The sequence below is a fragment of the Colletes latitarsis genome, chromosome 1 (genome assembly GCF_051014445.1).
Source record: "Colletes latitarsis isolate SP2378_abdomen chromosome 1, iyColLati1, whole genome shotgun sequence".
NCBI classification, from domain to species: domain Eukaryota; kingdom Metazoa; phylum Arthropoda; class Insecta; order Hymenoptera; family Colletidae; genus Colletes; species Colletes latitarsis.
Genome location: NC_135134.1, coordinates 46,685,608 through 46,710,759, shown reverse-complemented (window position 1 = coordinate 46,710,759; position 25,152 = coordinate 46,685,608). Strand labels below are relative to the sequence as shown.

Sequence of the window (25,152 nt, the reverse complement as noted above, 5' to 3'; positions counted from 1 at the left end):
CTCGTATATTCACGGTAAAGAAGTTTCATAACAACAGACGCCAACTTCGAGTTTAATTATACTTTCGTTTTAATTGTACCTACGAATATATCACGCTGGCTTTGTATTAAATTCAGATGAGAAACAGAAACAAGAAATATGCTAATCGTAATATTAGCAATATCAATATTTTGGCGATGTCCATTTCCAGATGTTCAAAATTTTAAAAATTTTCGTTTGAAATACAATTAAAGTAAAATGTTTACTGGTAATAAATGTCAAGATCTCGTAGAAAACATCTAGTTGTAATAGTAACAAATAACATTGAGTACATTTTGGCTTACTGTTTTAGTTCGAACCAATCCTAAGAGATGAAGACAAACGCTGCTCGAAGCAGCAACGTAGTTTGTCTCGACTTACCTAAAAAAGGCACTCGTGAAAGCGTTCGTGGAAAAGGTTCCCGATTCCAGTTTTGTTCGAAAATTCGCGAACGTCGTCCCTCCGCAGTAACAAGTTTTCGAAGTCGGTTCCGCCTTATCGCGAACTAGCGACACGCCCCGTATACAAATACCGCGGCATCCCAGACACTTGTTCGCACACTGGAAATCGCATACGCGCCTCTTCTCGCATTTCCCGAGGGACGAACGGGCTGGGTGGAGAAACCCCGCGAAGAAATTGATTGAGACGTATCTCCGTCTGAGACGGATATTAAAACAGTCTGCGGAGAAGACGGTGAAATAAGCGAGAGTAGAGCTTCCTGCAACAGGAAATCGCGCACAAAGAACACGGTGCGTCCGTCCATCGTTAGGTGAATCGCGGAAATTTTATTCGAACGATAGCTAACAAATACAATCAAATTTATTTAGTACTGTTGACTGTTTATTCGTGAAATACGTCTCGTGACTCCAAGTCTATGATGGATAAATTTTAATGAAATGAAATTTAAAGGCACAGATTTTTGTTGTACTTTGCAATCTGTCGACAGTCAGAGAAAAATAAGTGGAAAATGGAGTAAATGGAGTATTGCTACACTGGATGTATAGTGTGGGAATCAACGTTGGAAGAAAAGAAGAAACTTGGCTGGCCACGAAGAGGGCGAGGAAGAAATTCGGACAGATAAATCGAGCCGGGCGGATAGCCGGATTAAATTTAATAATACAGATACCGGCCAATCTCAGAGAGTAGTGGGTGGCTGGCTGTTGGCCGTTAATGTTTAACTATGCTTGAAACGCGTGCACGCGTCAGATGAACCGGAAGGAAGCGTACGGTCTTTCGAGAGTTTCTTTCGGCGTTGCGTGCACGCGAGCGATTTATATCGTCCATGTTACTTTCTGGGAGCATCCTGACGATCGTTTGTGAACGAAAATTGGAATGAATTATTCAGGAAAAGCGAGGTCTGTTATTCTTGAACGTCGAGGTTATTCAATGTCTGCACCTAAAGCGAACAGGTCGGCGACTATTGTTCCGTTTAAGTTCACTGCGTTCGAAATTTAAATAATTTTACTATGAAAAAGATGGTCTTTTGGAAACTTTTATATACTACTAATTATCAATTATTATTGAATGAACAGGTTGGCGATTATTGCATCGTTTGTTTAAGTTTGCTATGTTTACAAATTTTATTATGAAATGGGTTACATGGTCATTTGGAACGTTTTCTGGAAACGTAAATACAATTATTGTTACTTTAAGATATTTTTAAGAAAGATGTTCTCAGCGTTCCAATTTCCTGTTAGAAGCAAACGCGTTTCCAAGCGAGATCAGAACTCGTTTCTGAAAGAGACGTTGAGTACCGTTAAAGAAATTACGTAAAAATAAGCGTTTTAGCCTGAAACGTTTATTGCATCAGGCTCGAAGAAACTAAACGGTCTTAAGCCCCGGAGTACACGTTCATACATAATGGATAAAGTACATCCTTTCGAGAGCAGCGCGAGGCGCTCCAAACGCGTTAGCCCCGAAGAAAGCTAACGCAGTGTTACACCTGTCAGAGCAATTTCATCGTACCTGGATCATGCGACCTTGCAAAAGTCGGCCGCTAAGAGATTGCGCCCAACAAATGAAATTACCTCGCGGCCGCAGAGGCACTTCCTTCGACTGCGGACCCTTCCGTCGATTATCATCTACGAAGTTCCAAGCGGGCGTAATAATATTGAAGCCTTCGATGGCGACCTTGAAGAATTTACCCAGCAAAATTTGGAAATTCTGCGTAAACGACTGGGGACAGGGAAGAAGATTTTTTGGTCCCTGAAAATAAGATTCGTCGACGATACATACCCGTTACATATTCAGAAAGAGATATACTTTATTTTCGAGGAAATTGACTTAAAAAATTTACGAGATATTTGACAATAAAGAATTTGGACGTCGATCGCAAGTAGTAATAACGAGCAATGGTCAGACACACGAAAAAATTGTATTCTAGATTTTCTATTTACTCTTTCACATAAATACTGTTTAACAAAGGCCTGATCGAAAAAATTTAAGAACTGCATTCTACAGTGATGTAAACATAATAGTACAAATTTTTTTCACAACACATTACAAAGTTTTCATATTAATAACTCGACCATATGTTCTCGACTTGTCATGTTTTTCATGTTTAACGTATCCGTCGAGTAAATTGTTTTATTACGACTTTGCTTGGCGAATTTGTATCCACTCCAGACGTATAATTTCGTCCGTAATATTTCGCTGTCGTTCTCATCGAATTTCGTCTCTCTCCGAGCGCAATGTCGTCTTTAATAAGCGTAATACTTTGCGACTGGAGTCGAGATTCCTCTTTCATTCGTTTGTAATGGGCAGGATAGGCATAGCTTGTTGTCTCTTGTTCCTAGAGCCACATTGTGTACGAGGAGACAATGCTCGTAATTTCCGCGCGAATCTTAAGTGGCTGCAGGGTGAAAACTTCCCAGGAGCCGATAGAGCTTCCTGCCGGAGCGCGGAGGATGGAAAACAGGGAAAAAAATTCGCGGAAGGAATTTCGATTGTATTGTTTCTGCTAAGTGAAAGCACTCAGCCTATCCATTGACGAGTACGAGACGTTCCATTATCATACCTCAACAAAGCCCACGTCCAAAGTCACGGTCGATTGTTTCGCGCTGAAGAAAATATTCTTCGACAGGTATTATCGAGTCCTTGCTTTAAGAGCACGATTATTGGCGACACAATTACCCCGACATCAGATAGTCGATCGTCTTTGCGTAGGGGAGTGTATCTTCGTAAACAAAATTCCCCCATCGATTGAATTTTTATCAATTTACTCATAAAGTATAGAATGGAAAAGAAAAGTTAATATTACCAGGACGTGGCTTTGGAGCAGATTCCAAGTTCGAGTAGTTAAATTTTCTTAATCAAAGTGACTAAGTTAAGCACAAAAGTATTGTACGTACGTCGGTGATTTTAGAGACACCCTGTATGCGCTGAGTCTGCCAGGTAATCTGACTGAAGAGTCCACTGGTAAATTCAAAATCTCTCTTCGTCTTTCATCTCTCTTCCATCCTCGCGTCTTTCAGCCGCCATGAGCTCGTAAAATGGCGTAGTAGTACGTCGGGGAACCCCAACGCTGGCTTATGAAGCACTTCCAACCGCATCAAAACACTGACAGCATTAGTTCATGAACAGACGCGAGTAGTATTACTTTCAACAACTGGTTGAAGGCTGTAAAGCAATTGTTTTCATTTTCATCTTCGTTTTACCGTCGAAACCAACGACCGGCTATACTTTTGCTAAAGCATTAATAACTCGGTTATGATCACGCGTACATAGAGGTGACAAGATTGGATGTTAAAGAAAATAAATCTAGATAGGACTCTTAAATTTTAACAAAGCAATAAAAATAAAATTGTCTGGAAACACAGTTTCGTCTGATATGGGCAGTCAACGTGTTAAAGAAAATGATATAAAAAGCGGTATATAGATCACAAAAAGTTACAGTTCTTTCTATGGCGTGCTTTTCCTTTCTGAAAAGCTTCCAAACGTCGTTCTTTTTTCGATGAATCTTTTGTTGGAATCTTTTCGCGTAATCTGTCGCGACATATCGACTGGAATTCGCTTCCTATCGCCGTGAATCTTAAGCGGAACCGAGTTCCGATTTGTTCCAATTACGATGGCGGGCCATAAAGTCTGCGCCGGGACGTTCCTCCTGGCGTCTACGTGTATACGTATAATCGATGTTTACCCCCCAGGGGAATTTCGCGGCGTCTAACTGTCGCATGACTCATTTCAGGCGGCGGTCTGGCGCGTCCGAAGATGACACTGAATCTGGACGCCGGTAACGGGACGAACAGCGTCGGGAACCCCGGTCAGTTTGCCCCGAAAAAACCAGGAGGTCTGAGCCTTGGATTGCCACTGGAGATTAGCACCGCCCGTGGATCCGCCGATCTCGTTGACGTGGACCTTCCTCTCGAGAGACAAGGGTACGTCCTTCGAATTTATTAGTCCACGAAACATTCTGTCGCGTCTGACGGTCGTCTACACCAGCGATTCTCAACAAAAGTCACGCGTACAAAAAAGATTTAAAAATATAGCCACAACTTCAGACTTATTTGTCAATCGTAGTTACGTAACTGACGAGTCATTTCAAAATTTCAATTATCATTAAAATGTTAATTTTAACTTTTGAGTCACTCGGGGAAGCAATGATTTCTGATATTTACACTATTTCTAACAAATGTACTTCAAATCGAATTTTGTTTCATTATACTCTTTAGGCTTAATTATTCGTTTATTTCTCTTACGATCGCGTTTAATTCTTTGACGTACAATGCAATTCCAAATAATTTTTCAAACGTGTACTATTCAATTTTATTTAAATTTATTTGTACGAGGAACGTAAAAATGTGTTGATTCTAATATATAAGACTTGTTGACCAGAGTCAGACTGGTTATTGTATGGAAAGGGGTTGAGACATTCGCAAAATGTTTTTGCGATCGAAAAGAAGCTAATGTTTCGTCGTTTGTCTTACAGGTGGTACCACGGATCCATCACGAGAATCGAGGCGGAAGCTGTCCTACGACTTCTGAGAGAAGGAAGTTATTTGGTGAGGAACAGCGAATCGACCAAACAGGATTATTCTCTATCGCTGAAGTAAGTTATACGTATGCATACAGCCTTGATACTTTTCGCTTGGCGCTACGCCATTTCTTCTTTACACGAAACTTCCCGACAAATGTATCTCGACGATGAATATGAAATCGGGATTTCGCATTCGCTGTTCTTTAAAGGCAGTTCAGAACGTTGTAGCTCTTTCCTGTCAATTAATTATACTTTGGTACATGTGCTACAATGTACCGCTGTAAAATGTTGACAAAATGCTACAAATGCTCTATTTTTGACGAGCTTCGCTTTAAAAAATTTTTTTTCTATCGCTATTAATTGTTGAGAAATTTAACTAAATTGGTATTCACAATTATGGATGTAATTTTCGACTCTTTGAACTCGAATACGACTTTGAATTCGTCAAGTAATTCGATAATGGATACGAATTGCTGTGTTAGTGCTCTAGTTCTTCTGACTGTAAAGCAATGAAAACAAATGCATTTGAATGCTCCTAATTCAATAGAAGCGACATCTAAACAACTGCATTAACCAAGTAAACAACTGCATTTTTGCTTGTTTACATGCATCTAAACGTTATTATAGACCTGATTCTACGTACTATTACCTCAATAATGGTCAAAGGCTCAGAAAAACCTTTTAAATTTTCAGGAGCGCCCGAGGTTTCATGCATATGCGTATTCAGAAGAACGAGGACCTGAACGCGTACATTCTGGGCCAGTTCAGCAAGCCGTTCGACAGCATACCGGAAATGGTTCGTCACTTCAGCGTGAACCGTCTGCCCATACGCGGTGCCGAGCACATGTGTCTTCTGCATCCGGTCATAGCTCAGCTTTTGTAGCGCATCTATCGTAGCGCCGTTTAAGGCGCTCCTACTTTTTGATATCCCGTTTATTCCGAAAACGCAGAGGCTCGAAAGATGACGTCGAACGTTCGCGACGAGTAAGAAAGAAAAGAAAGGAAAACATCGTAGAAAACAATACGTCGCGAAGAGCTTTGATTACCGTGCATATTCGACGCGCATCGTACTTCCATTAAATTTCCATTTTCGTCTCGCGTCTTCGCGACGAACTTCCCGAGCTTCCGACGGGAGACCAGCGAGCCACGAAGCGTGGAAGAACAAGTCAGGAATCGGAACTGTTCGCGGGTGCAACACAGTACAAATCAGTGAAAAGTTTCTGTAGGCTTAGCGAGCGATCTCGAGAATATAATCTTGCTCGTTCACGCGATCCCTTAAAGTCCGTGCGTTCGTAGAGCTTTTTATCAGCCGCCGTATTCGGGGAAGCGATCGAGATTCATCGGTGAACTTAACCTTTGCCCTCCCCCCGAAACGACTGTCGCGTGAACCTTTTATTTTCGCGTAGTGGATTTCGGATTCGAGATTTCGTTCCTCTTGCATTTCGGGGCGACGGAGAATTCGCGTACGGTAGAGTCGCGATGGAATAGCTACGAGCAGAGAGAGGTCAGAGTCGAGAGAGGAACTCTAAAACGGATAGATTCTAAAACGCTTTATCGCGGGAGATGGACGAATTTATGGGTGTTCGAGGGCCGAGTCGTTTCAGGAATCGTCTTTTGAGGCGAGAGCTTTACAAAATGGTTGTTCCTTGGTGGCCGTCGAGGCCACGGCGTTCCGTGTAAGAAAACTATCGATGGGATCAGAGTCGTACAAGCTGATAATCCGAGAAGGTTGCGTGGTAATACGTATTTAGGTTTAGATACACACGTAGATGGCCGGCGTTGGCCACTACGACGGAGCTGGAAGCCAAAGAAGAGCTATGTAAGTCGTGTTTCTTTTTTTGTTCGTTCGTGCGAGGAGTAAACGTGTGAGGACGGTGAGTCGAAAGGACCGCGGTCGAAATGCCAAACTTTACAGCTAATCGTAATCATTTAATCAGGGTTTAAGTTGTTCGTCGTCGTTGATGAGCGATTGGGCTCGGACCAGCAAGCGAATCGACTGTTTACTTCGGGTTGGTAATGCGAGAAAAAGATGAGAGAAAGGAGCAGAGAGTGGGCGCGAAAAAGATGTCAAATACGGAAGTGAGGATCGAAAAGGAGCGAAGGGACGATCGAGGTCAGCCAATCCGAATCATCGATGGCTCGTCGCTCGGGTCATCCGTCCGACAGTCTCTTATTTTTGGGAGATTTTTGTGAGAGATGGCAACCGATACATATTTTTTCATGTGATATCAATTTGTTACAGAGATAGCCTAGTTTCACCTGTGATCTGTTACTTAGTTCCCTTTGTCCGTGTCTGTTGGTCGCTGTGTGCAATATTCTCGTACGGTACGATTATGGTAACGATAATAATAATATTAATAATAACATTAATAATAACAACACTAATATTAGAATATAGTAAGAACAGCAACGGTAATCGTTAAGACGCTATTATTTAATATTGGGTAGCCAGCAACGACGCGCGATCAGGTGCGACACGAGAGACGTCCGTGGTGTTACAATAATTATTTCGATGATAAGGATTTCGATTCGCGAACGGTTGTGAGGGAAATTTTATTGGTTCGTAACCGAAACCATACGTTTTACTTATGACATCGATTAAGCGAACCTTTTTGGAGCCCACTATGCGCGTAGCGAGTGCCGCGGAATCACGGTAGAAGCCTGGAATAATTTCGTCCAACAGTTAGGCGATCACTGATGGGAACCGTACTACTCGTTATCCTCTTGATACTAGTCATTACGTGGTTTCGTTCATTGGATCGTTTTCGATCGGTTTTCAGCGTTGCACACGGCACTCTCTACCGTTTTCCTTCAGTTAGGTTTCAACGTAATACACACATAGACACACACACCTACACAGACACACGTACAGGTACAGTTACACGTTGTACTTTAAGCTGCCAGTATTATTAACTGTAATCGATAATGCATATCCATGTTAACGTTTAAGACATTATATTGTCCCCCTCCTAACGGATGATTATGAAAAGTATACTCTATATATATTTATTTGACATTCTATTTATTGCATTGTGTCGTTATAGCCAATGATCTTACGTCATGGTTTCCGTGTATACCATTGATTTAACCCCGTAAGATCATAGCGAAGTAAATTCATGGTAATCTCTGTAGGTCTTAGAGAAACGTAGATTAACCGCCACTTACCAAAGGATAAACGAAACGAGGCAGTAAATTATGTGGTAGACATTGACTTGTAGATACTTCCTGTACCTTGAAATTTATATGACGTAGCATTTAGCTCCGACGTATACACAGTACACGTATACATGAATATATATTATTACCAGAATATTAGCGCATAGTCCTTTATATAGAAGGTACAACCGTGAGATCGGAAGTAATCGAGAAGCAAGCCCGATATATATAAACAATCGAGAGAGTCGCGTAATAGCTCTCGCATGTAAACGGATTTCGAACGGTGTGATGTGCAATAACGAAGAGCGATCTAGTGCTGTCGCGATATGTGGTGCGATCCAGTATTTTTGTTTTTAGCATGACAGACCACCGATGTTCCAAATCGACTTCACTAGATAGTCTTGTGTACTCCGAAACTCCCTCTTAATAATAAAACATTTAATAAAACGAACACGCATTTCGTCGAGTTTCCACAATCTTTTCTCGTATCGTTTCTTCCGAGTTTGATTTTTCTTTATCGATATAGAAGATAATAAAATTTCTGTAAACAGGGGTTTAAAAACATATGCACTCTGTGCATGTTTCAGTGGCAACGAAACCTTATTTGCTGGCTTAAAAACGAACGAAGAAAGCATTTATTTCGAAGGTGTGAGTCAATGGAAAGCTATAAGAAGAATATTTCGAAAGTATTTCGAAAATCTTCGAAGGTAAGAATTATACTGTCGCTACAAAATGTTGTTAGTGGCAGATCTAATTAAAATTATAAAATTTATTTTCTATATTACATCGTGTATGTTCTTATAAAATTGGGCTTATACTATGCAAATTTCCGTTGTGAAACGTATCATAAAATGGACAATTACAATTTTGTTTAATCGCGATCCTCCATTTCCTCTTCGTCGTCGTAATGAATGACTTCGTCCATATGCGAGTCTATATGGTGTGGGAATGCATCGGGTTTCTCTGTTTCAGATTCTACTGCAAGCTGCCAACACAGATTAACACATTTCAATAAATTCTTTAATTGTTTTATTTTACGAGATATTTACCTCCTCTATTCTCGCTGATCCTTTACTTAGTTCTTTAGACACCTTCTTTGAGCTTCTTCTTCCTGAAAAAACGACGATTGCAACATTAAAATGTTCCTTACAGACTAGTTATAATGTAAACATTACATTTTTTAAAAATGGTTGCGATATTTCTGTTTCAAATAACAATTATAATTTAAATTTCTTATTAAGGTGTAACAGTTTCTGTGAAAACAATTCACAATTGCATGGCTTTAAAAACTTGTAATATTTACTTGAACTAATCGAGGCTTGTCTCTCAGAACTCTTCCGTGGCTGTGGTGAAACCGGTTGTCGCTCCTGAAATAGTTCGATTAATTTCCAAACTGCATAATTATATTGAAAATGAAACAATCACCGTAGGTTTAGCCTCGTCGCCGTGATCTTCGCAACATGTAGGTCCGCAGACATCGAATTTGCCTGGCATTGGTCGGCTCCTATACATCTTTCCATCCGTTCCTCTCACCATTCCTTCCGTCAACTGCACTATTTCCGGTCCCCATTGAGTGAGGAAGTGACCTACTCGCGTTACTCTTTGATGAGGAGTCGTAACCGTGTGACTTCCGCCGCAATATCGATTGACCAGATGATCCCTCAAAATCGAAGCAATATTGTTAATATGTATAATAATTCTGGATCTATAATACTAAAATGTATGCTCATTTTTGGTGAATAGACATACCCCCGAAATCCTATGCACTTTCGAGAAAAAAATTCGTGTGGGTGGACAAATTTTATTAATAATTTTCAACAATAATTTTGTTAATAACTTTTTAATGAAACCTCAATCAACAAATTGGTATTCTTAAAATTCGTCTTATTTTGGCCTCTAGAATCTCTCATTAAAATTTTTCCCAGGGTTGGCCGAACACTGTATAAATATTAAGTAATAGTTCACAATGTAGTGTTTACCTAGGAGTTTTTACGAGCGATTCAGCCCTAGCACTCTTTTGTTTTTTCGCCTCCTCCTGCAACACTGCCTCGAATTGAATCATATTTCTGCTGTGAGGCAATCTCTTCTGTTGCTTCCTGATTTGATCCAATTCGTAGGTCAGATATGGCTTCATACTCAACGTACAAGGCAACGGTTCCATTTTCATTTTATTGGTATCCTCCATTTTCATGACGACGTTCTTGTCGCATGATATGCACTGGACGTCCCTAATTTCACACATAAACCGTGTTAATGGTATCTATATTAATCGACACCGTGATTAACAATTTTTTTAAAACCTGAGCATCTTCTTAGAACCAGCAGCCTCGGATTCCTGTCTCATTTCAGCCACGCTCTTCAGCTTATCCTGCAACGACTTGAATCGATTGCTGACGAAGTCCTTCAACGGTGTCATTTCTATCTTATCCACTTTTCCTTCGATCTCCTTCTGCACCTCGTCCAGCGTTTGCTGCCAAATCGATTCTTGCTTTCCCAATTTGCCAATGGCCTCCTCCAAGCCTTGTGCAAGATCGTCGCATGCAGCGTCGAACTGGTCGTAAGACACCTGAACGAGAAAACACTTTTTATAATATTTAATATATTAGGTTATAATAATAATCGATGGTTCCTCGACCTTTCGGTTTATCGCCTGAGCGTCTGCTTTATCGGCAAGCGCGTCCTCGAGATCTTCCCTATCCGCCTTTATCGTCTTCAGAAGCTCTACTTGTTCCAACAGAGCCTGAAATGGGAAAACAATTATTATATAATTGTCAAAGAGGTCGATGTAAACAGTGAATTCCAAGATGTAAATTTCAGATTGCTAGTTGAGGTACAACGATTAAAGAAATTATAATCAACTGACGTTGAGATGCACTTCGCGATTTTCGCGATCGTCGATCAAACGATCCGCAGTTTGATTCAGTTTCTCCATTTCAGTCTGGATCCCATGGATCGTCGAGACCAATTCGTCCAGCTCGGCGCTGCCAGTAGTGCCTGCCATCGGCGCGCTGTCAACTTTCTCGGTCAAACACACCAGATCCTTCTCCAACTTTAATATGCGTTCGTTTATAGATTTCAGCGTATTCGAGTCCATCGTTTCTTCGAGATCCATGGCTGTCGTCTCTTCAGGTTTCGCTGATGTTTTCACCTGCGTTGTTTCCTCGGTTTGCGTATCTTTTTTATCCGCTGTTTTCGGACTTTGAACTTCTTCTTTCACCTTTTCCGCGCGCTTCTCCTGTTTCTTATCCGCGACTTCCTGTTCCGGAGCTGGTTCCTGCTGCGACGATGTGGTTTCCGTCTTGGGAACTATTTGTTTTTATTTCTTTAGTGATATCGATACACCGAGTGGATATAAAAATTTTATTTTGAAATTGATTAGTTGGAAAAAGGGATCTCTTTTCAAAGAGCTAAGCGCGATATTTGGATCGATTTACCAGTGGGCGCGTTGGAAATTTTCTCTTTGATACTGTTCAAGTCGTCGCGTATCGTAGAAACGTCCTGCTGCAAACCCTGCACATCTTCTTTCATTTGTTTAATGTCTACTCCACCCAGAATCTGGCTCAAAGAGACTCGTTGCGTCGACATCTGCGTCTCCTCCTTATCAGCTGTTGTCTCGCGAACAATTTCTGTTCCCTCTTCCTCGCTCATGTGAACGATTATTTGCAAATTCTTCATAGCCTGGTCCAAATTGTTGAGATTGTCTTCTATATTCATTAGCCTCTCCTCGAACTGCGATGGCTCCTCCATAGTTTCAATTTGGTCGCCTTTGAGTACGTCTTGCACCATCGTTGTCAACTAAAAATAATATTTTTTTTACTCTACTTATACGATACGAATGTATCGTTTGCAAAATCGTTGCTATCTAGGACGAAATCCAAGTAGTATCGACGTCAATTGAAATTATCACAAACGAGGTATGGAATTTCGATTGGAACTCGCATCCCACTTATCTCCCTTCGGGTTTCCGGTCGCAGCAACCTCCTAGTGGTGAGACCTGGTAATCGGTGTTACCCACGAATGAAAAGTTCTTCGTGGGTACCACCACAGACGAGGTATACGAGTAGACCTATCAATTTATGGACTTTTGCGGACGAATCTGACTGCCATACCGACCTGAAAATTCGGAGATGATTTTAGCGGCCTCTTCTCATGGATGGCGGTCAGTTGAGAAACTATTCACTGAATTAGTATTGATGGGCAGAAAGCTGTAATGTGTGCGTAAATACATGTGGGTTAACTATGGGAGGGATTGAAAAAGACAGTGCAGTATTATCAGACGGCAAACCTGTGCCCAAAGGAAACTGCCCCTCCACTTATACACACAATGCACAACCACCTTGTATATGAGTTCTGGCGTTTCGTATAGCTTCGGAGATTCGAGGAAGGCGGTGAATGTGAGTCTATCCTTGCTCTCACTGGCATCATGAATCAGTATATGTATAAAGATATTTTATAAGATCATCTCACAGATGCTGTTGAAAATATGCCATTCGAAGAAGAAAATGTAATTTTCATGCATGATCGAGACCCTAAGCACACTGCTAAAAGTGTGAAAAATTGGCTCAATACTAAAAAATTTTCTGGTTTGTATTGGCCTGCACAGAGCCTCGATCTCAATATAGAGAATCTATGGGAGTTACTTGTGGTCACTTGTGCTCCTTACTGTATGTCTTATTGTACCGATTATCCGCGATGTCCGATTAACATTTATTTTTTATTTCCTAGTCTTGAGATACACTCCTTCAAAATGGAACAAAATGTTAAAAAGATCGTCGCTAAATTTTAAGGGGATCCTTGTAAGAAGGCTTTAATCTTCGACTTGGTCGTGGTTTTAATGGGTCGTTGGTTATTCGCTGGTCAACAACGATTAGGTAATGGTCATCGATGGTCAACAGTGAGGCTGACATCAAGATCAAAGGTCCAGGAATCCAAAAGGTAGGGCCAACCGAAATAGTTCTTCGGTAGACCAAACTGTCTTTAACTGTCAACTTGGTCTCCGCCTCCCCACTCTTCCACCTTAGAAAGAGGTATAAGGAGTCACTGCTAGCGTACTCACTCAGTACCCCTGGGTCTCCCAGGGGGATCGGGTCTCGCGAATTCGGGGGCCTACCTCTGGCCATTAGTGAACTGAGCTGACCAGGAGTGACCAGGAGTGACCAGGAGTGACCAGGAGTGACCAGGACTGACCAATGCTGACCAATGCTGACCAATGCTGACCAATGCTGACCAATGCCGGGCCGTTGTGAGTAACAATAAGAATTCGTGAGTTGCATATGATTTTTATTCCTCCGGCCCCCATGTCGGTTAGGACGAAAGGTCTGGGTTAGGTCTGGGTTAGGACGAAAGGTCCTAACCGACATGGGTGACTGATTGTATACGTGTTCTCTTTGGCAAGTGTAATGACCGCGTGAATAGTAACACATGTATAGTGTTTTATCTTCGGATCTTTTGTTTAAAATTCGAACTTCTTGCATACCGCGATTTTTGAGATGACAAATGTCATAGTAGATTCAATTATTTGAAATTTGACACTCATTTTAAAATGAATATATAACGAGTACATACATCAGTTTCTCTCATTCGCTCGTTCTCTGGTTCTCGCTTTCCGAGATTATGTCTCGACTGAAAGGACCAGAGAGTTTTGCTCGATCACCTCTGTTTAATGAAATGAAACACGTGATCACCTGTGTAGTAGGTCTGATAACTCTAACCGCTTCAACCCCGGTGCAGCTTGGTTCAGCTTAAGTGGGGCCTTGGCGGAGGGATTATTCTCCTCTTTATCCGGAAAAGAGCATAACCGACGTCGAGAGGTCTTGATTCAGGTCCTTTCTCAGTACTAAGTCGGGTCCCTTTGTAATCGTGTGTTCTCTGGGACCCGGCGGTGTACGTAGAGAAGTAGAGTGACCAGTTTCAACCGTGACTTGCTTTTCTGATAATCAAGGCCGGGGGGGATCAATTTGATACCCACACTCACTGCACGCTATGAGCACGCGTCGCGTCGCGTCGCGTTTTATTTAAGCGTGCGATGTTTTTGCACGCCGCGATTTTTAGTATGACAAATATCGTACCGTCGATCGAAAGTAGAGTCATCATTCTAATATCTTTTACTTGTAATTATATTCATCTTGAAATTAGTGTCAAATTTGTAGTTTCCGATTGTTCTTTATATTTTTCAGTAATTAAATTCACTTTCACGATTGATTTTACGACTTTGGGTATCTTCGATATCGAAGATAACCAAAGCCTTTCTTTATTTATTAAAATATATCATTAGATTTACGTGCAAGAAGATATTTCGCGACGAATACATTGTAGAATCAAAGTAACATATATTATGTACTATTTTCACTTTGTCACTGCACTTGCCTGTAGTTGTAGTATCTGTAGGTTTACGAATGTCAAATTTTTGTTTGTTCTATTTCTAATCTATTAAATTTCTGTTACAGGGCATATTCCTATGGAAGTTCTAGGTTTACAGAAGTAAGAATTAAGTATTGTTACAATTTTGTTTCATATTGTTTTATTTGTGTTTCAGGAAATCATCGTGGGATAAACAGAAAATACATCAGAAACATCAAAGAGGTACATATTTGAATGTATTTTGTTAAATAATCAGATAGGTAGGATGTATATTAATTTAGATTTATGGTTAGGCAGGAGTTTAGTTGTCTGTATTAGCTATTCTATTAGGCAGGCTATATTTTGTTGTTTTGTTGATGAGCATTTACAGGCAAATTCTTTCTCAGAAAATTCTTTTGTTGGTTGTTTCCTTCGTTGGTTGCATTTCCGTTTATTGCTTCTTCGATCAACAGGCAGGGTTCTATTTGAATAGAAACTCTCGTTTTGTTTCAAATACTCTCTTCGTTGGTTGTGCACCTTTCATTGGTTGCACTTTCGCTTGTTGCTTCCTCGACCAACGATCGTTGGTCACAGAAGCTCTTTATTAATGGAGGGTGGATGGGATTCGGTTAGGGTGGATCTCCATTCGCAGCAACCTCCACGTGGTGAGATCTGGGTAATATTATTTAGCGTTTAATCAATAATCGTATCATTCTTAGCTGGATAATACAATTATTAATTAAAAACTAAATAATATTAGCAAATTGGCTGCGATCCGCCTTGCATAGGTCATCATAAATATAGAGTTTCTTCGCTAGGTTAGTTTAGTAAAACAGACTTTTTTACTTTCTGTAAATTTACTGATTTCAGTAGTTCGACCGGTTATATAACAGTGTGACGTCAATTTCCATAAGATACATAGCCTATCCTGTACCTCGTCTGTGATATTATACGATAACAAATATATAGGAAAAACAAGTCCCTGGTGTACAGTTTCTCCTGGCCTCAAATATCTTTTCTTATGTTTTCTTATTTTTATATTTGTTTTAATTTTTAATTAACATTCTTTGAAAGTAAAAATTTGGACTCCAGAGTTTGTCAAGGTATTTATATATCATTATACGGGGATTAAATAATACTTGTACCTATTATTGATCATTATTTATTGTACGTTTAACTGCATGGGAATTAAGGGGCAACTGAAACTTTGAAATTGTACCTTGTCAATACCTTGCTCACTGGCGTCCAATCGTTTTGTAATATTGATGATCTGCCATACGTCGGTTAGGGGATCAGTGAATTTACCCTTTAGCCGTTCGATAAGCTCCGGGTTCGTCGGTAACTCTTCTAGTGCTTGAAAGCGCTGCTGAAGCTCGTTTACCTGCACGCATATTTTATCAGTATAGAACATACTTTAATATTTAATATTTATACGTGTCAAGTATCGAATACACTTTAAAAAATATTGAGACACTGTATAGTAACTTAAATGAAACTCTATAATTGGGTCGAGAAAGCACAGGAACGAACAAAGTTTTATGCACACTGATTTATTAGCAATTTGTTATTAGCTTGTTCAGTATGAAATATGATTTCACTTTATAATTCAAATTCCAAAGTTTTCTAATACAAGAAATAGTTGAAGTTAAAATAATACAAATAAAAATGAAAATAGTAGGAATAAGGTGAAGGGTTATTTGAAAAAGGTGAGAAGTATTTTCAAATCGATTGTATTTATAGTACAAAATTGCTCACGGTTTTTTCGAGTCGTTTGAATCCCAGTGCTGTAGGAGCAGCCCCATCTACGATCGGTTCTACGTAGATTATGGTTTCGCTTTTACCCTCTCTTCCAGGACCAATTTCCTGTCGTGTACCTTTCGTCTTCATAGTGTCTTCAGACTCTGGTTCTGCGTCTAATTTATCAGCAGTTTTGTTTAATTTTAATCATAAGCCATGTTTTAATGTCCTTCTTCCAAAAGGCATTAAGATTTGATAACTGTCTCAATATTCTACTCGTAATTTATTAATTTTGCTGAAGTACAAAAATTCGTACGATAACTTTTCTCCTTGCTTCTAATATCAGTAACTTTATTCGCGTGAATTCGACACAAGTTTTTTTTAGAAGTCACATACATTTTTTTAAAGAAAGAATTCCAACGTTAATTAATTCTTTTCAAACGAGAACCTTTTACTTGTTCGCGCTGCGTAACAGGAGCGCTCGAAGATTTTGATCCTTTCACCGACGTAGATTCCTTCACATCAGTTTCCATGGCAGGTTCTGTAATAAAATATTTATCAATACTACCTGACAAAACCAAGTGCACCTTAGAAAATTTAAAACTTAAATTTAGTCCTTTATCTTTCCAAGATATTCCTCGAGGGAACAAAAATTTCTTTTCTCGAATATTTTAATGAAAAACAGTGAAATGATGAGAATCGTTTTGTTACCACTTGCCACTACGTCGACTTTCACGTTTAAAGCGTCGGCGCCACGAACGTTTTCCTTTACATTGCCAGAAGCATCGATTACGCTATACTCGTGGAGACGAAGGGACGGACCAGCTTTCAAAGAGCTTACCATTGTCTGGAAATATAGAAAAAATTCAATACAATTCATTTTATATCAATCCGGGTATGTGGTAAAAATTAGAGAAATTGATCTGTCACTCTTCAATTTGAAAATATATCAAATACTCAAATCAATGGACACGAATTACTAAAGAAAAAAATAAACATTCAAACCTCCCTTTTTTTTTTATAATTCACTTTATTTCTCGTATATTATTCTTCTTGAATATTTGACATATTAATTACTGAAAGCAGTCTTACAATTTTTTGAATAAAATTGTCTTACTTTGATTCGATTAGCATCGTCGCCACGGTACTCGACCTTCGTCGATCGCAAATTTATCTGATGCAGCATAATGTGAAGGAAGTTATGGAGTATGTTCAAATTTACAGCTCCAACCTATACGCGAACAGAAAGCGACGTACCTGCCGTTAAAATTTATGGCCTCCGTTTCTTTCGACGACAATTTTTAAACGAAACGTAGGGCAAGTTTCTTTACCTCCGGCGTTCCCAACGCGAGATCCAACATTTGAGGCAAGGAAACCTGCAGACTGGCTACTTCCTTAGCGACAGGTGGTGCTGGTTTCGCAACTTTCGCCGCCATTCTCCTTCACTTAAAATTTGTCAAGCTTCGTTAAAAAAAAATCATAATAAGAATTCTTTCTACAGCTTTTCAATGCTCCTAACGATTAAATGTCATTCGAGGATGTCATTTTGGAAAAATAACGCGGCTCGTTTGTTCGACCAGAGCGCCATTCTGTTTTCTCTCGTAGGATTACGACTAAATATTGAAAATAACTTTTTTAGGAGAAATTAATAAATTCGATTCAATATTGTTTTAGCAGACTAGCGTTACGTCACTTTCTTACGGTGTAATAAAACATTTATCATCGACGAAGTGTACGGTAGATCGATAGTTTTGAAAACGTTCTTGTTAAAATACGTATAAAACTTTTCTGCTCTTAATATTCAAGATTTAAGATTCAGTAACGCGTAAACTTTAGTTTAGAAACTAAATTAACATTCATCCACCCACGCTTCATTTGCCATTCGATGGTGCACGATAAGTATCTAACTGATGGTCCTATAATAATAATCGTAAATGGTCCAAACAGCTTAATCGTTCGTAGCGTTGTAAACGTCAGGATTATTTGATGATTGTTGACCCGACATAATCGATATATGACCGAGCAGTAAATTCTCTATATTTCGTTACATTCGGCTATAACTCCGTCTTTGGGTTACAGTAGTCTATTCTTAACCTTGACCTATTATCCCAGTCAGTACAGATACTTATTTAGACTCGCGGTTAGCTCGACGAAGACGCGAATCTAAATATAAAAGAGATTTACAGACACATCATAATGTTACGTGTGAGTGAACATCTTTTTTTAATTTGAAAGGAAAGTAGGAAAAATAGTACGAGCAATTTATACAAAGTTTATTGTATAATATATTGAAATGTGCCAGATGTGAACACACAGAATGTTAAAAATTATAGTACAGACCGATGTAATCGTTGATTCAGCTCGTGGTTATAAACCATTTGATTCTTTAACAGATTTCGGTGCTCCTAGCTATTATACAAAATACGAAGCATGCAACGGAAACAATCTTCACGAAAGCACACCCCCTGATTTCAGTTTCAGCCTTGTAGTTTCGTGTGCAAATTATGCATCAGAACTAATAAATCCTTGTCAGATAAAAACAAACAAGGCTTGCATGTGAAACATAAGTGTTATTAAAAGACAAACAAGATTATTTAAAAGCGATGTTTTAATATATATATTAAATAGCTGACCATAGAAACATTATACAGGAGAAAGTGAATCAAAATTCTAGAATGAAGCTTATTTAATAAGCCTTCGTTTACGAGATAACCAACGCGTCTGACCGAAACTCACAATTTCTACTTCTTTTCGATGTAAACATTGATATTGGTACCATATTTGTATAACTGATTCTATCTTATTAAAGGACGGTAATATTAATAAAAAACAGATAAGTTCATATTGTAATTAATGTTCTAAATGTTTCACACAAGTAGAAATAACTAACAATGGTCCAACATTATGAAGTATTAAAATCAATTTTTTCGAACACAAGACAATGAATATCCTGTATTTTGAACAAGGATCAGTCACACATAATTTTTATTTTTAATTACTGCCCGAAATATAATAGAAACATATAATGAGAATTTTATAGGCAATTGCATTGAAATATTCGGTGACTTTTCTTCTACCCAAGCATTTATGCGACTGATATTAACATTTTTACTTTCTGTATTTTCATTCGGGAAAATGAGATTGCGAGCAACACAAGTTTTAAAAGCAACGCGCGTAACCCCGAGCGTTCAAACTAATCATGCCCTTGCAAAAGAAATTTTACAACAGAATATCAACTGAATATTAATCGTTGAAGGTACGAAGATGATGCATAAAATTACAAACATCTAAAACCCTTTTACACAGATGCGAACACTACGGTAAAGCCATTTTACATGAACCTCACTGAACGGGCTCTACTGAAACTTCGATAAAAGTTAAAACACTTTAATATATAAAACTGCCCTGAAAATTTATTTTTATGGTCCGGGAACTGTTAAAATTGCTGCATATATCGCTGACGGTCCGTTTCATGGCGGTCCATGTACATTAATAATAAATATATAACACGATGAATATGGTTGCGGGCAAGAATATAGTGAAATATGTAGGCAACTGCGAATATAGATCGTCGACAATCGAGCATCGCTCTCCTCCGAATAAATTCGAATCAGAGTTGGGCAAAATTTTATTCGAATAATAATCGGGATTAACATTTTATTTGGCTTGATGAATAAATATCTCGATGAATAATTTATACGGATACAAAATTTATATTCCAGACAGACGTAGAATGTATGGACAGTAGTAAACGCGAAATATTTTTCAAACAGTATTCCTGAAACCTCATCGCATTGGCTTTAAAATATATCATTGTCTCAGTGTACAATATTTAAAGAAAACGTTAAATAAATAGAAAGTGATTTCTTTTAAATATAAATGAAACATACCTAATGGAAAAGACCAAACCACCTGTAACTTACGCAACAAAATCACAACGACCAACTATTTATTATACTATACAAATGCAGAAGATACAACGTCCAAAGACAAAAATACAAGATAACATCGCCTATAGTCTTGATGTCGCAGAAGTGTATAGAAAATACCCTGAAATATCTAAAAGAAACCAACATCTACCACATCAAAGGAAGAGAACGCAGCACCAAGTTGTCGCTAATGACTTAAAGATCGATGAATTAAAAAAAGAAATTTTTTTCCGCAATAAATTGGACATCCATAAAATCGCGAGTCGAAAACTCGTGGACGTGCGTACAGCGCGTGTAAATTCGTAAAAGTTTCGAGTATCGTTAGGAGAATTCTCATTATTCCTAACAAGCACTATGAATCAGTATTCAATCCACGTCCTTTCTTAGGTAGAAGACCTGCGTCCCTTTTTCTCGTGGCATTCGTTCGGCCGTTATCGGGAGGCTCGTGGTGGTCGCGAGCCAAGCGCGCCGTCATTCAAGCGCGAGACGTCGACCAGCGAGCATCGGGTGCGCGCGCATAGCGCTAGTCGCGTGAAGTTGGCTGCGAATCGAAACGTGATCGCGCCGCACGTGTCACGCGGTACTCGATGTCGACGGTATTATCACGCGTTTAAAATCTATTCCAACGTTATTCTCCATCGTGTGTTGTCGATTTAATCGTCTTCTAGCTACCTCGTTTCTCGACGAACGACAGTAAACGCGTTCACAGGTTTCGTAGCGACTGATTCGAACGCGATCTCGGACAAGGTTAGTCACGGTCACGGAGTGCGTTTCGCGAGCAGTGTTCAGGGCGTTTAGAGTGTCGCGTTTGAAAAATACGATGACGCGATCGACGTGGTCGTTTACGATCTTCTGCAACGTGCGCGAACGAAGAAGCGGCGTCGACGGTTTTCTCTGTGGGTAAGTTGGAGGGAAAACGACGGTGTCATGGGTGAATGGAAAGTTTGTTCGCGGAACAGAAAGGACGCTCGGCGTCAGTGGAGACGCGTCGACGGTTCTGTGAGCGGTGATCCTCGCTGAAAGCGTTTCTCGTGGTCAATCGATTGGACCGATAGAATTTTCTTGAATTGTTTAACAGCCGTGATGCACGGCATGGTTACCGCTTCGAGCAACGTTGCGCGTTGTCGATCGATGGAGGAAAAGTGTCGAATGTTCGGTGTTGGTGCACGAACGAAGATTCAGTCAGCGCGCGATTCTTCGACGGAAACGAATACATATATGACTGTCGGGTGTCGCGACGACAGAGAAGAATGGGAAACGCGTCCACGGGCCTAAGAGCTGAGGAATCGAATCTAGTAAGTGGATACTAAAACCCTTCTACAAGATTGTTTATTTTTCATTTTAATGCAGTGTTTCTCCGAAAAGTACCATATTATTTACAACGAAAGAAAATTAATGATTCCTGTAGTAAAGATTTCAAAATTTCTTATTAATTTTATTAATAGACTAAATATTTGGAGTTACACTTAATATCTCTCCTTCGAGTTTTCTTATTATACAGGGTGTTCGGCCAAACCCTAGAAAAAATTTTAATGGGGGATTCTAGAGGCCAAAATAAGACGAAAATCAAGAATACTAATTTGTTGATGGAGATTTCGTTAAAAAGTTATTAACGTTTAAAGTTCCGCTCGTATTGAATTTTTTTCTAGAAACTGGGTAGGATTTCGAGGGTAGGTCTATTCACCAAAAATTATTGTAATTGACTCCTGCAGCCAAAAATATTTTTTTTAGAACGATTTGAACTTTTTTTTTTCGGCGAAAAATTTAGGCACCTACCCCCTGTCGATTTTTCTTAAAAATTCCTTTTTCATTTTTAGTAATTTTGTTTAACGCCCTACAGAAAAGTTGTCTAATACTTTTTTGTAGGTACCCATGAGCTCTGCTTCAGAAAAAAGTTTCATTGAAATATATTCACAATTGTAGGAGTTATAGCTGTTTGAAAATTGGACCATTTTTATGGGGTTTTTCTCATTTTGCGAGGTCAAGGACCAACTTTTCGAATATTTTTGCGATTTGTACATATTCTCCACCAAAATACGCGTAGTTTGCTTTTTTAATCATTAAAATCGTCCAATCCGTTCAGAAGTTATGACGTTTTAAAGATTCGCATGAAAATTCGGGCAGACATTTCTGGCCAAAAATTATATTTTCGGTAAGGAATTTTTTTCTCGAAACTGAGTAGGATTTCGAGGGTATGTGTAATGACCAAAAATGATTGTAATCGACCTCTGTAACCAAAAATAATTTTTTCAGAACGATTTGAAATTTTTGAATTTAATTGTTAATAACTTTTTAACAAAGCCTCAGTCAAGAAATTTATATTCTTGATTTTCGTCTTATTTTGACCTCTAGAATCTCCCATTAAAATTTTTCTCTGGGGTGACCGAACACCCTGTATATTACATCACTTGTTATTCTGTTTCTGTTAGAAATAATAGAAATTAAATGGTTTAAAAAATAGTTACATTTCTTGTTTAAACAGTTGGAAAATATTTTAACGAAACATTTTCTTTAAGTAAAGCAATCCACTGGTAAATTTATTTATGAAAAAGGAGTTATTGTTTTTATTGATATTTTTTGTTTAAACAGCTGGAAAATATTTTAACGAAACATTTTCTTTAAGTAAAGTAATCCACTGGAAAATTTATTTATGAAAAAGGAGTTATTGTTTTTATTGATCCCCCGATCGGACATATTATGCAAATAGGTGTTGAAAGGATTTGTTGCTACGTTCTATCTTGTTGGCAACGCAAAAGGAAAATTAAGAAAGTTGTCTTTAGGAAATTTCGAATCGACAAACTTTTATGAAATCGTAAGAGCGTCGAATGGAACAGAATGCTGTGGGGAACGTCAGTTTCTGTTTGTTAAAGAAACTTTGTCGAAACCAAAATGCAGCTTTTACTTGTTATTCTTCGTACGGTGCATTGAGTTTCTAAATATGTTGGGTATGTTTCGTTGTTTGAAATTGTAATTATTCGTTATTCATTTATCGTTTCGATTTATTTACTATTCTTATTTACTTTTACTTATAAATACTCCACGTTATTATATCATAATTTCTATATATTCTTTAATATTACTTTCGTTTCTCGAAGCTTTCAAAATTATTATTCTTTCATATTCTGAAAATTTTCGTTTCCTTTGAATTATTTTATATTAATAATTAATGGATAAAACGGGACAAAGTCATTCTTGAGGAACTTTAATGCAATTTTAACAGTGAAAAAATATAATGGAGCACAGCTAAGTGGTTCCTTAGTGTACTTTTTCTCGAAGGGAAGGTAATGAATCGTATCGAAATGTGCTTTTAGCTCGTTTGTAGTATTAAAAAGTTTCCCCAAGGAAATAATGAAATTGCAAAAATAAGTAAGGTCGCTACGCGTTTGAACGACGACGAATATAAAAAATAACTTTCACGGAAATGGAACTCCAAGTGTTTATGTTTCTGCATCTCGTTGTTAAATCATCAGACATTTGTGCACTTAATGCTTCAGATGCACTTTAAGGGTTGCATTATGAAAGACTCCATGAACAAAATACGTTCCATTATATCGCACTTTCACCCTGGAGATAATGATGTTTCTTTGTTTACGCTCTACCTACATTTCACGCATTATTAGGATTGAAATTGCAACGAGTCTGAGAAATTACGTTATCGAGTACGGTGCCTTTGATAATCAAAGTTGAATTTTTCCCCATGCTCGAGTCTATGGGCTTAATAAATTGCTAGTAATTGATTACACGGGTAATTGATGTGGTTTAACTTAATAATCGATATTGGTCAGTAGGTGCGATATCGTTCTTCTTCTAATCGATGTTAGAACTCGTTTGGCGAAGGAAACGTTACGCTAAATGAAATGGAATTCAAGCATTTAGGGCGTTCGTGATATTCACAGCAATTATCGTTGATGGGAACACTTGTATTAATCTTAAATATCCCGGTTAGTTTCTGTTAATTCCCAGACAAATTGTTATTACGTATTAGAATTGCATCGACTTAATTAAACTCATTCCACTCGATTAAAATTATATATTAGTGAACCATATGTCTTGTATCAGAGATACTCGAAAACCCACTATTGGAATGCTATTTTATATGTATCGTTAAAACACTATAGTAGATATCACTGTTATTTTAAAAAAGGTTATTAGAAATATCTTTTTGAGAAAATAGATTTTTTCTTTTATTACTCATTCGTAGAAGGATGTGCAATTATGTTCTTGTTTGGTAATTGCACTAAATTCATTTGTTGATTGTTATATACTCTAACGAGACTCATGCTTATTTTAAATCAAGATTCGTAATGGAGAATTTATTTAATACAATAATGTGGGAGTAATTTTGTGCTGCAAATTTTATACGAGTGGAAATCTACTTTGTAGATCGTGTTTCCTAGAATGATTTAATATATTGTCGGTTAGGTCTACGCATACGCGGTAGTGTTATACGCTGGTAAATGGCCTTTGAGTGGAGAGAACACCTACTACATCGGAATGAAACCACGCGTAATTGCAAGAGAATAGTGTGCGCCTAGCTCTGGCATCTCATCACTAATCCATAATAAGGTACGATCGATGCTAGCCTTTCGTTCTTTATTTACTGTTAGCAATATGCATTTCAGTCAGTCCTGTCTGCGAAGAAAGAACGGAATCGGGGACACGAAATCGACATTTGACCGACAAGAATAGAAAAGTAATCCTTGATCACGAAGTTCGCGATAACGTTACGATCTGAAATGATTTTAGAAACGTTGTCGATAGAACTAGACACAGATACAAATTACGTTACGATAAAAGAGGAATAGAATATATTGTTAAAAAATAGTAAGCTCTGCGTTGCACTGATCTGTAATAACACATCAAAGGGACCTAAATCGATACCGAAATAACGAAAACAAACTGTGAATACTTACGAGGATGCGCTCGTTTGTTCCAAATAACGGATGAAAATTGAACGTGTAAATAAAATAAATTAACTTTATCAGTTTCACTCCGCGT

The 25,152-nt window shown here is 38.6% G+C and overlaps 2 protein-coding genes across 4 annotated transcripts in view; one reads left to right on the top strand and one right to left on the bottom strand.

Annotated features, from left to right (window-relative positions):
• The window catches only part of Hwt (SH2 domain-containing adapter heavyweight), a 159,363-nt gene extending 150,763 nt beyond the window's left edge, over window positions 1-8,600 (top strand). For all 3 annotated transcript variants that reach the window (XM_076762506.1, XM_076762489.1, XM_076762498.1), the window contains 3 exons: window positions 4,205-4,394; window positions 4,946-5,065; window positions 5,687-8,600. In XM_076762506.1, coding sequence (XP_076618621.1) covers window positions 4,205-4,394; window positions 4,946-5,065; window positions 5,687-5,876 — 500 coding nt within the window. In that variant the 3' untranslated portion in view covers window positions 5,877-8,600. The remainder of the gene's footprint in view (window positions 1-4,204; window positions 4,395-4,945; window positions 5,066-5,686) is intronic.
• Window positions 8,601-9,020: 420 nt separating this feature from the next.
• On the bottom strand, window positions 9,021-17,069 carry LOC143344903 (uncharacterized). Its single transcript, XM_076771503.1, has 13 exons — window positions 16,937-17,069; window positions 16,674-16,679; window positions 16,244-16,401; window positions 15,708-15,869; window positions 11,584-11,944; window positions 11,013-11,455; window positions 10,785-10,889; window positions 10,450-10,715; window positions 10,129-10,377; window positions 9,575-9,809; window positions 9,453-9,516; window positions 9,199-9,260; window positions 9,021-9,134 (listed from the first exon to the last, which is right to left on the bottom strand). Exons 1-13 carry the CDS (start codon window positions 17,067-17,069, stop codon window positions 9,021-9,023), a joined length of 2,358 nt encoding a protein of 785 aa, XP_076627618.1.
• Window positions 17,070-25,152: the final 8,083 nt, after the last annotated feature.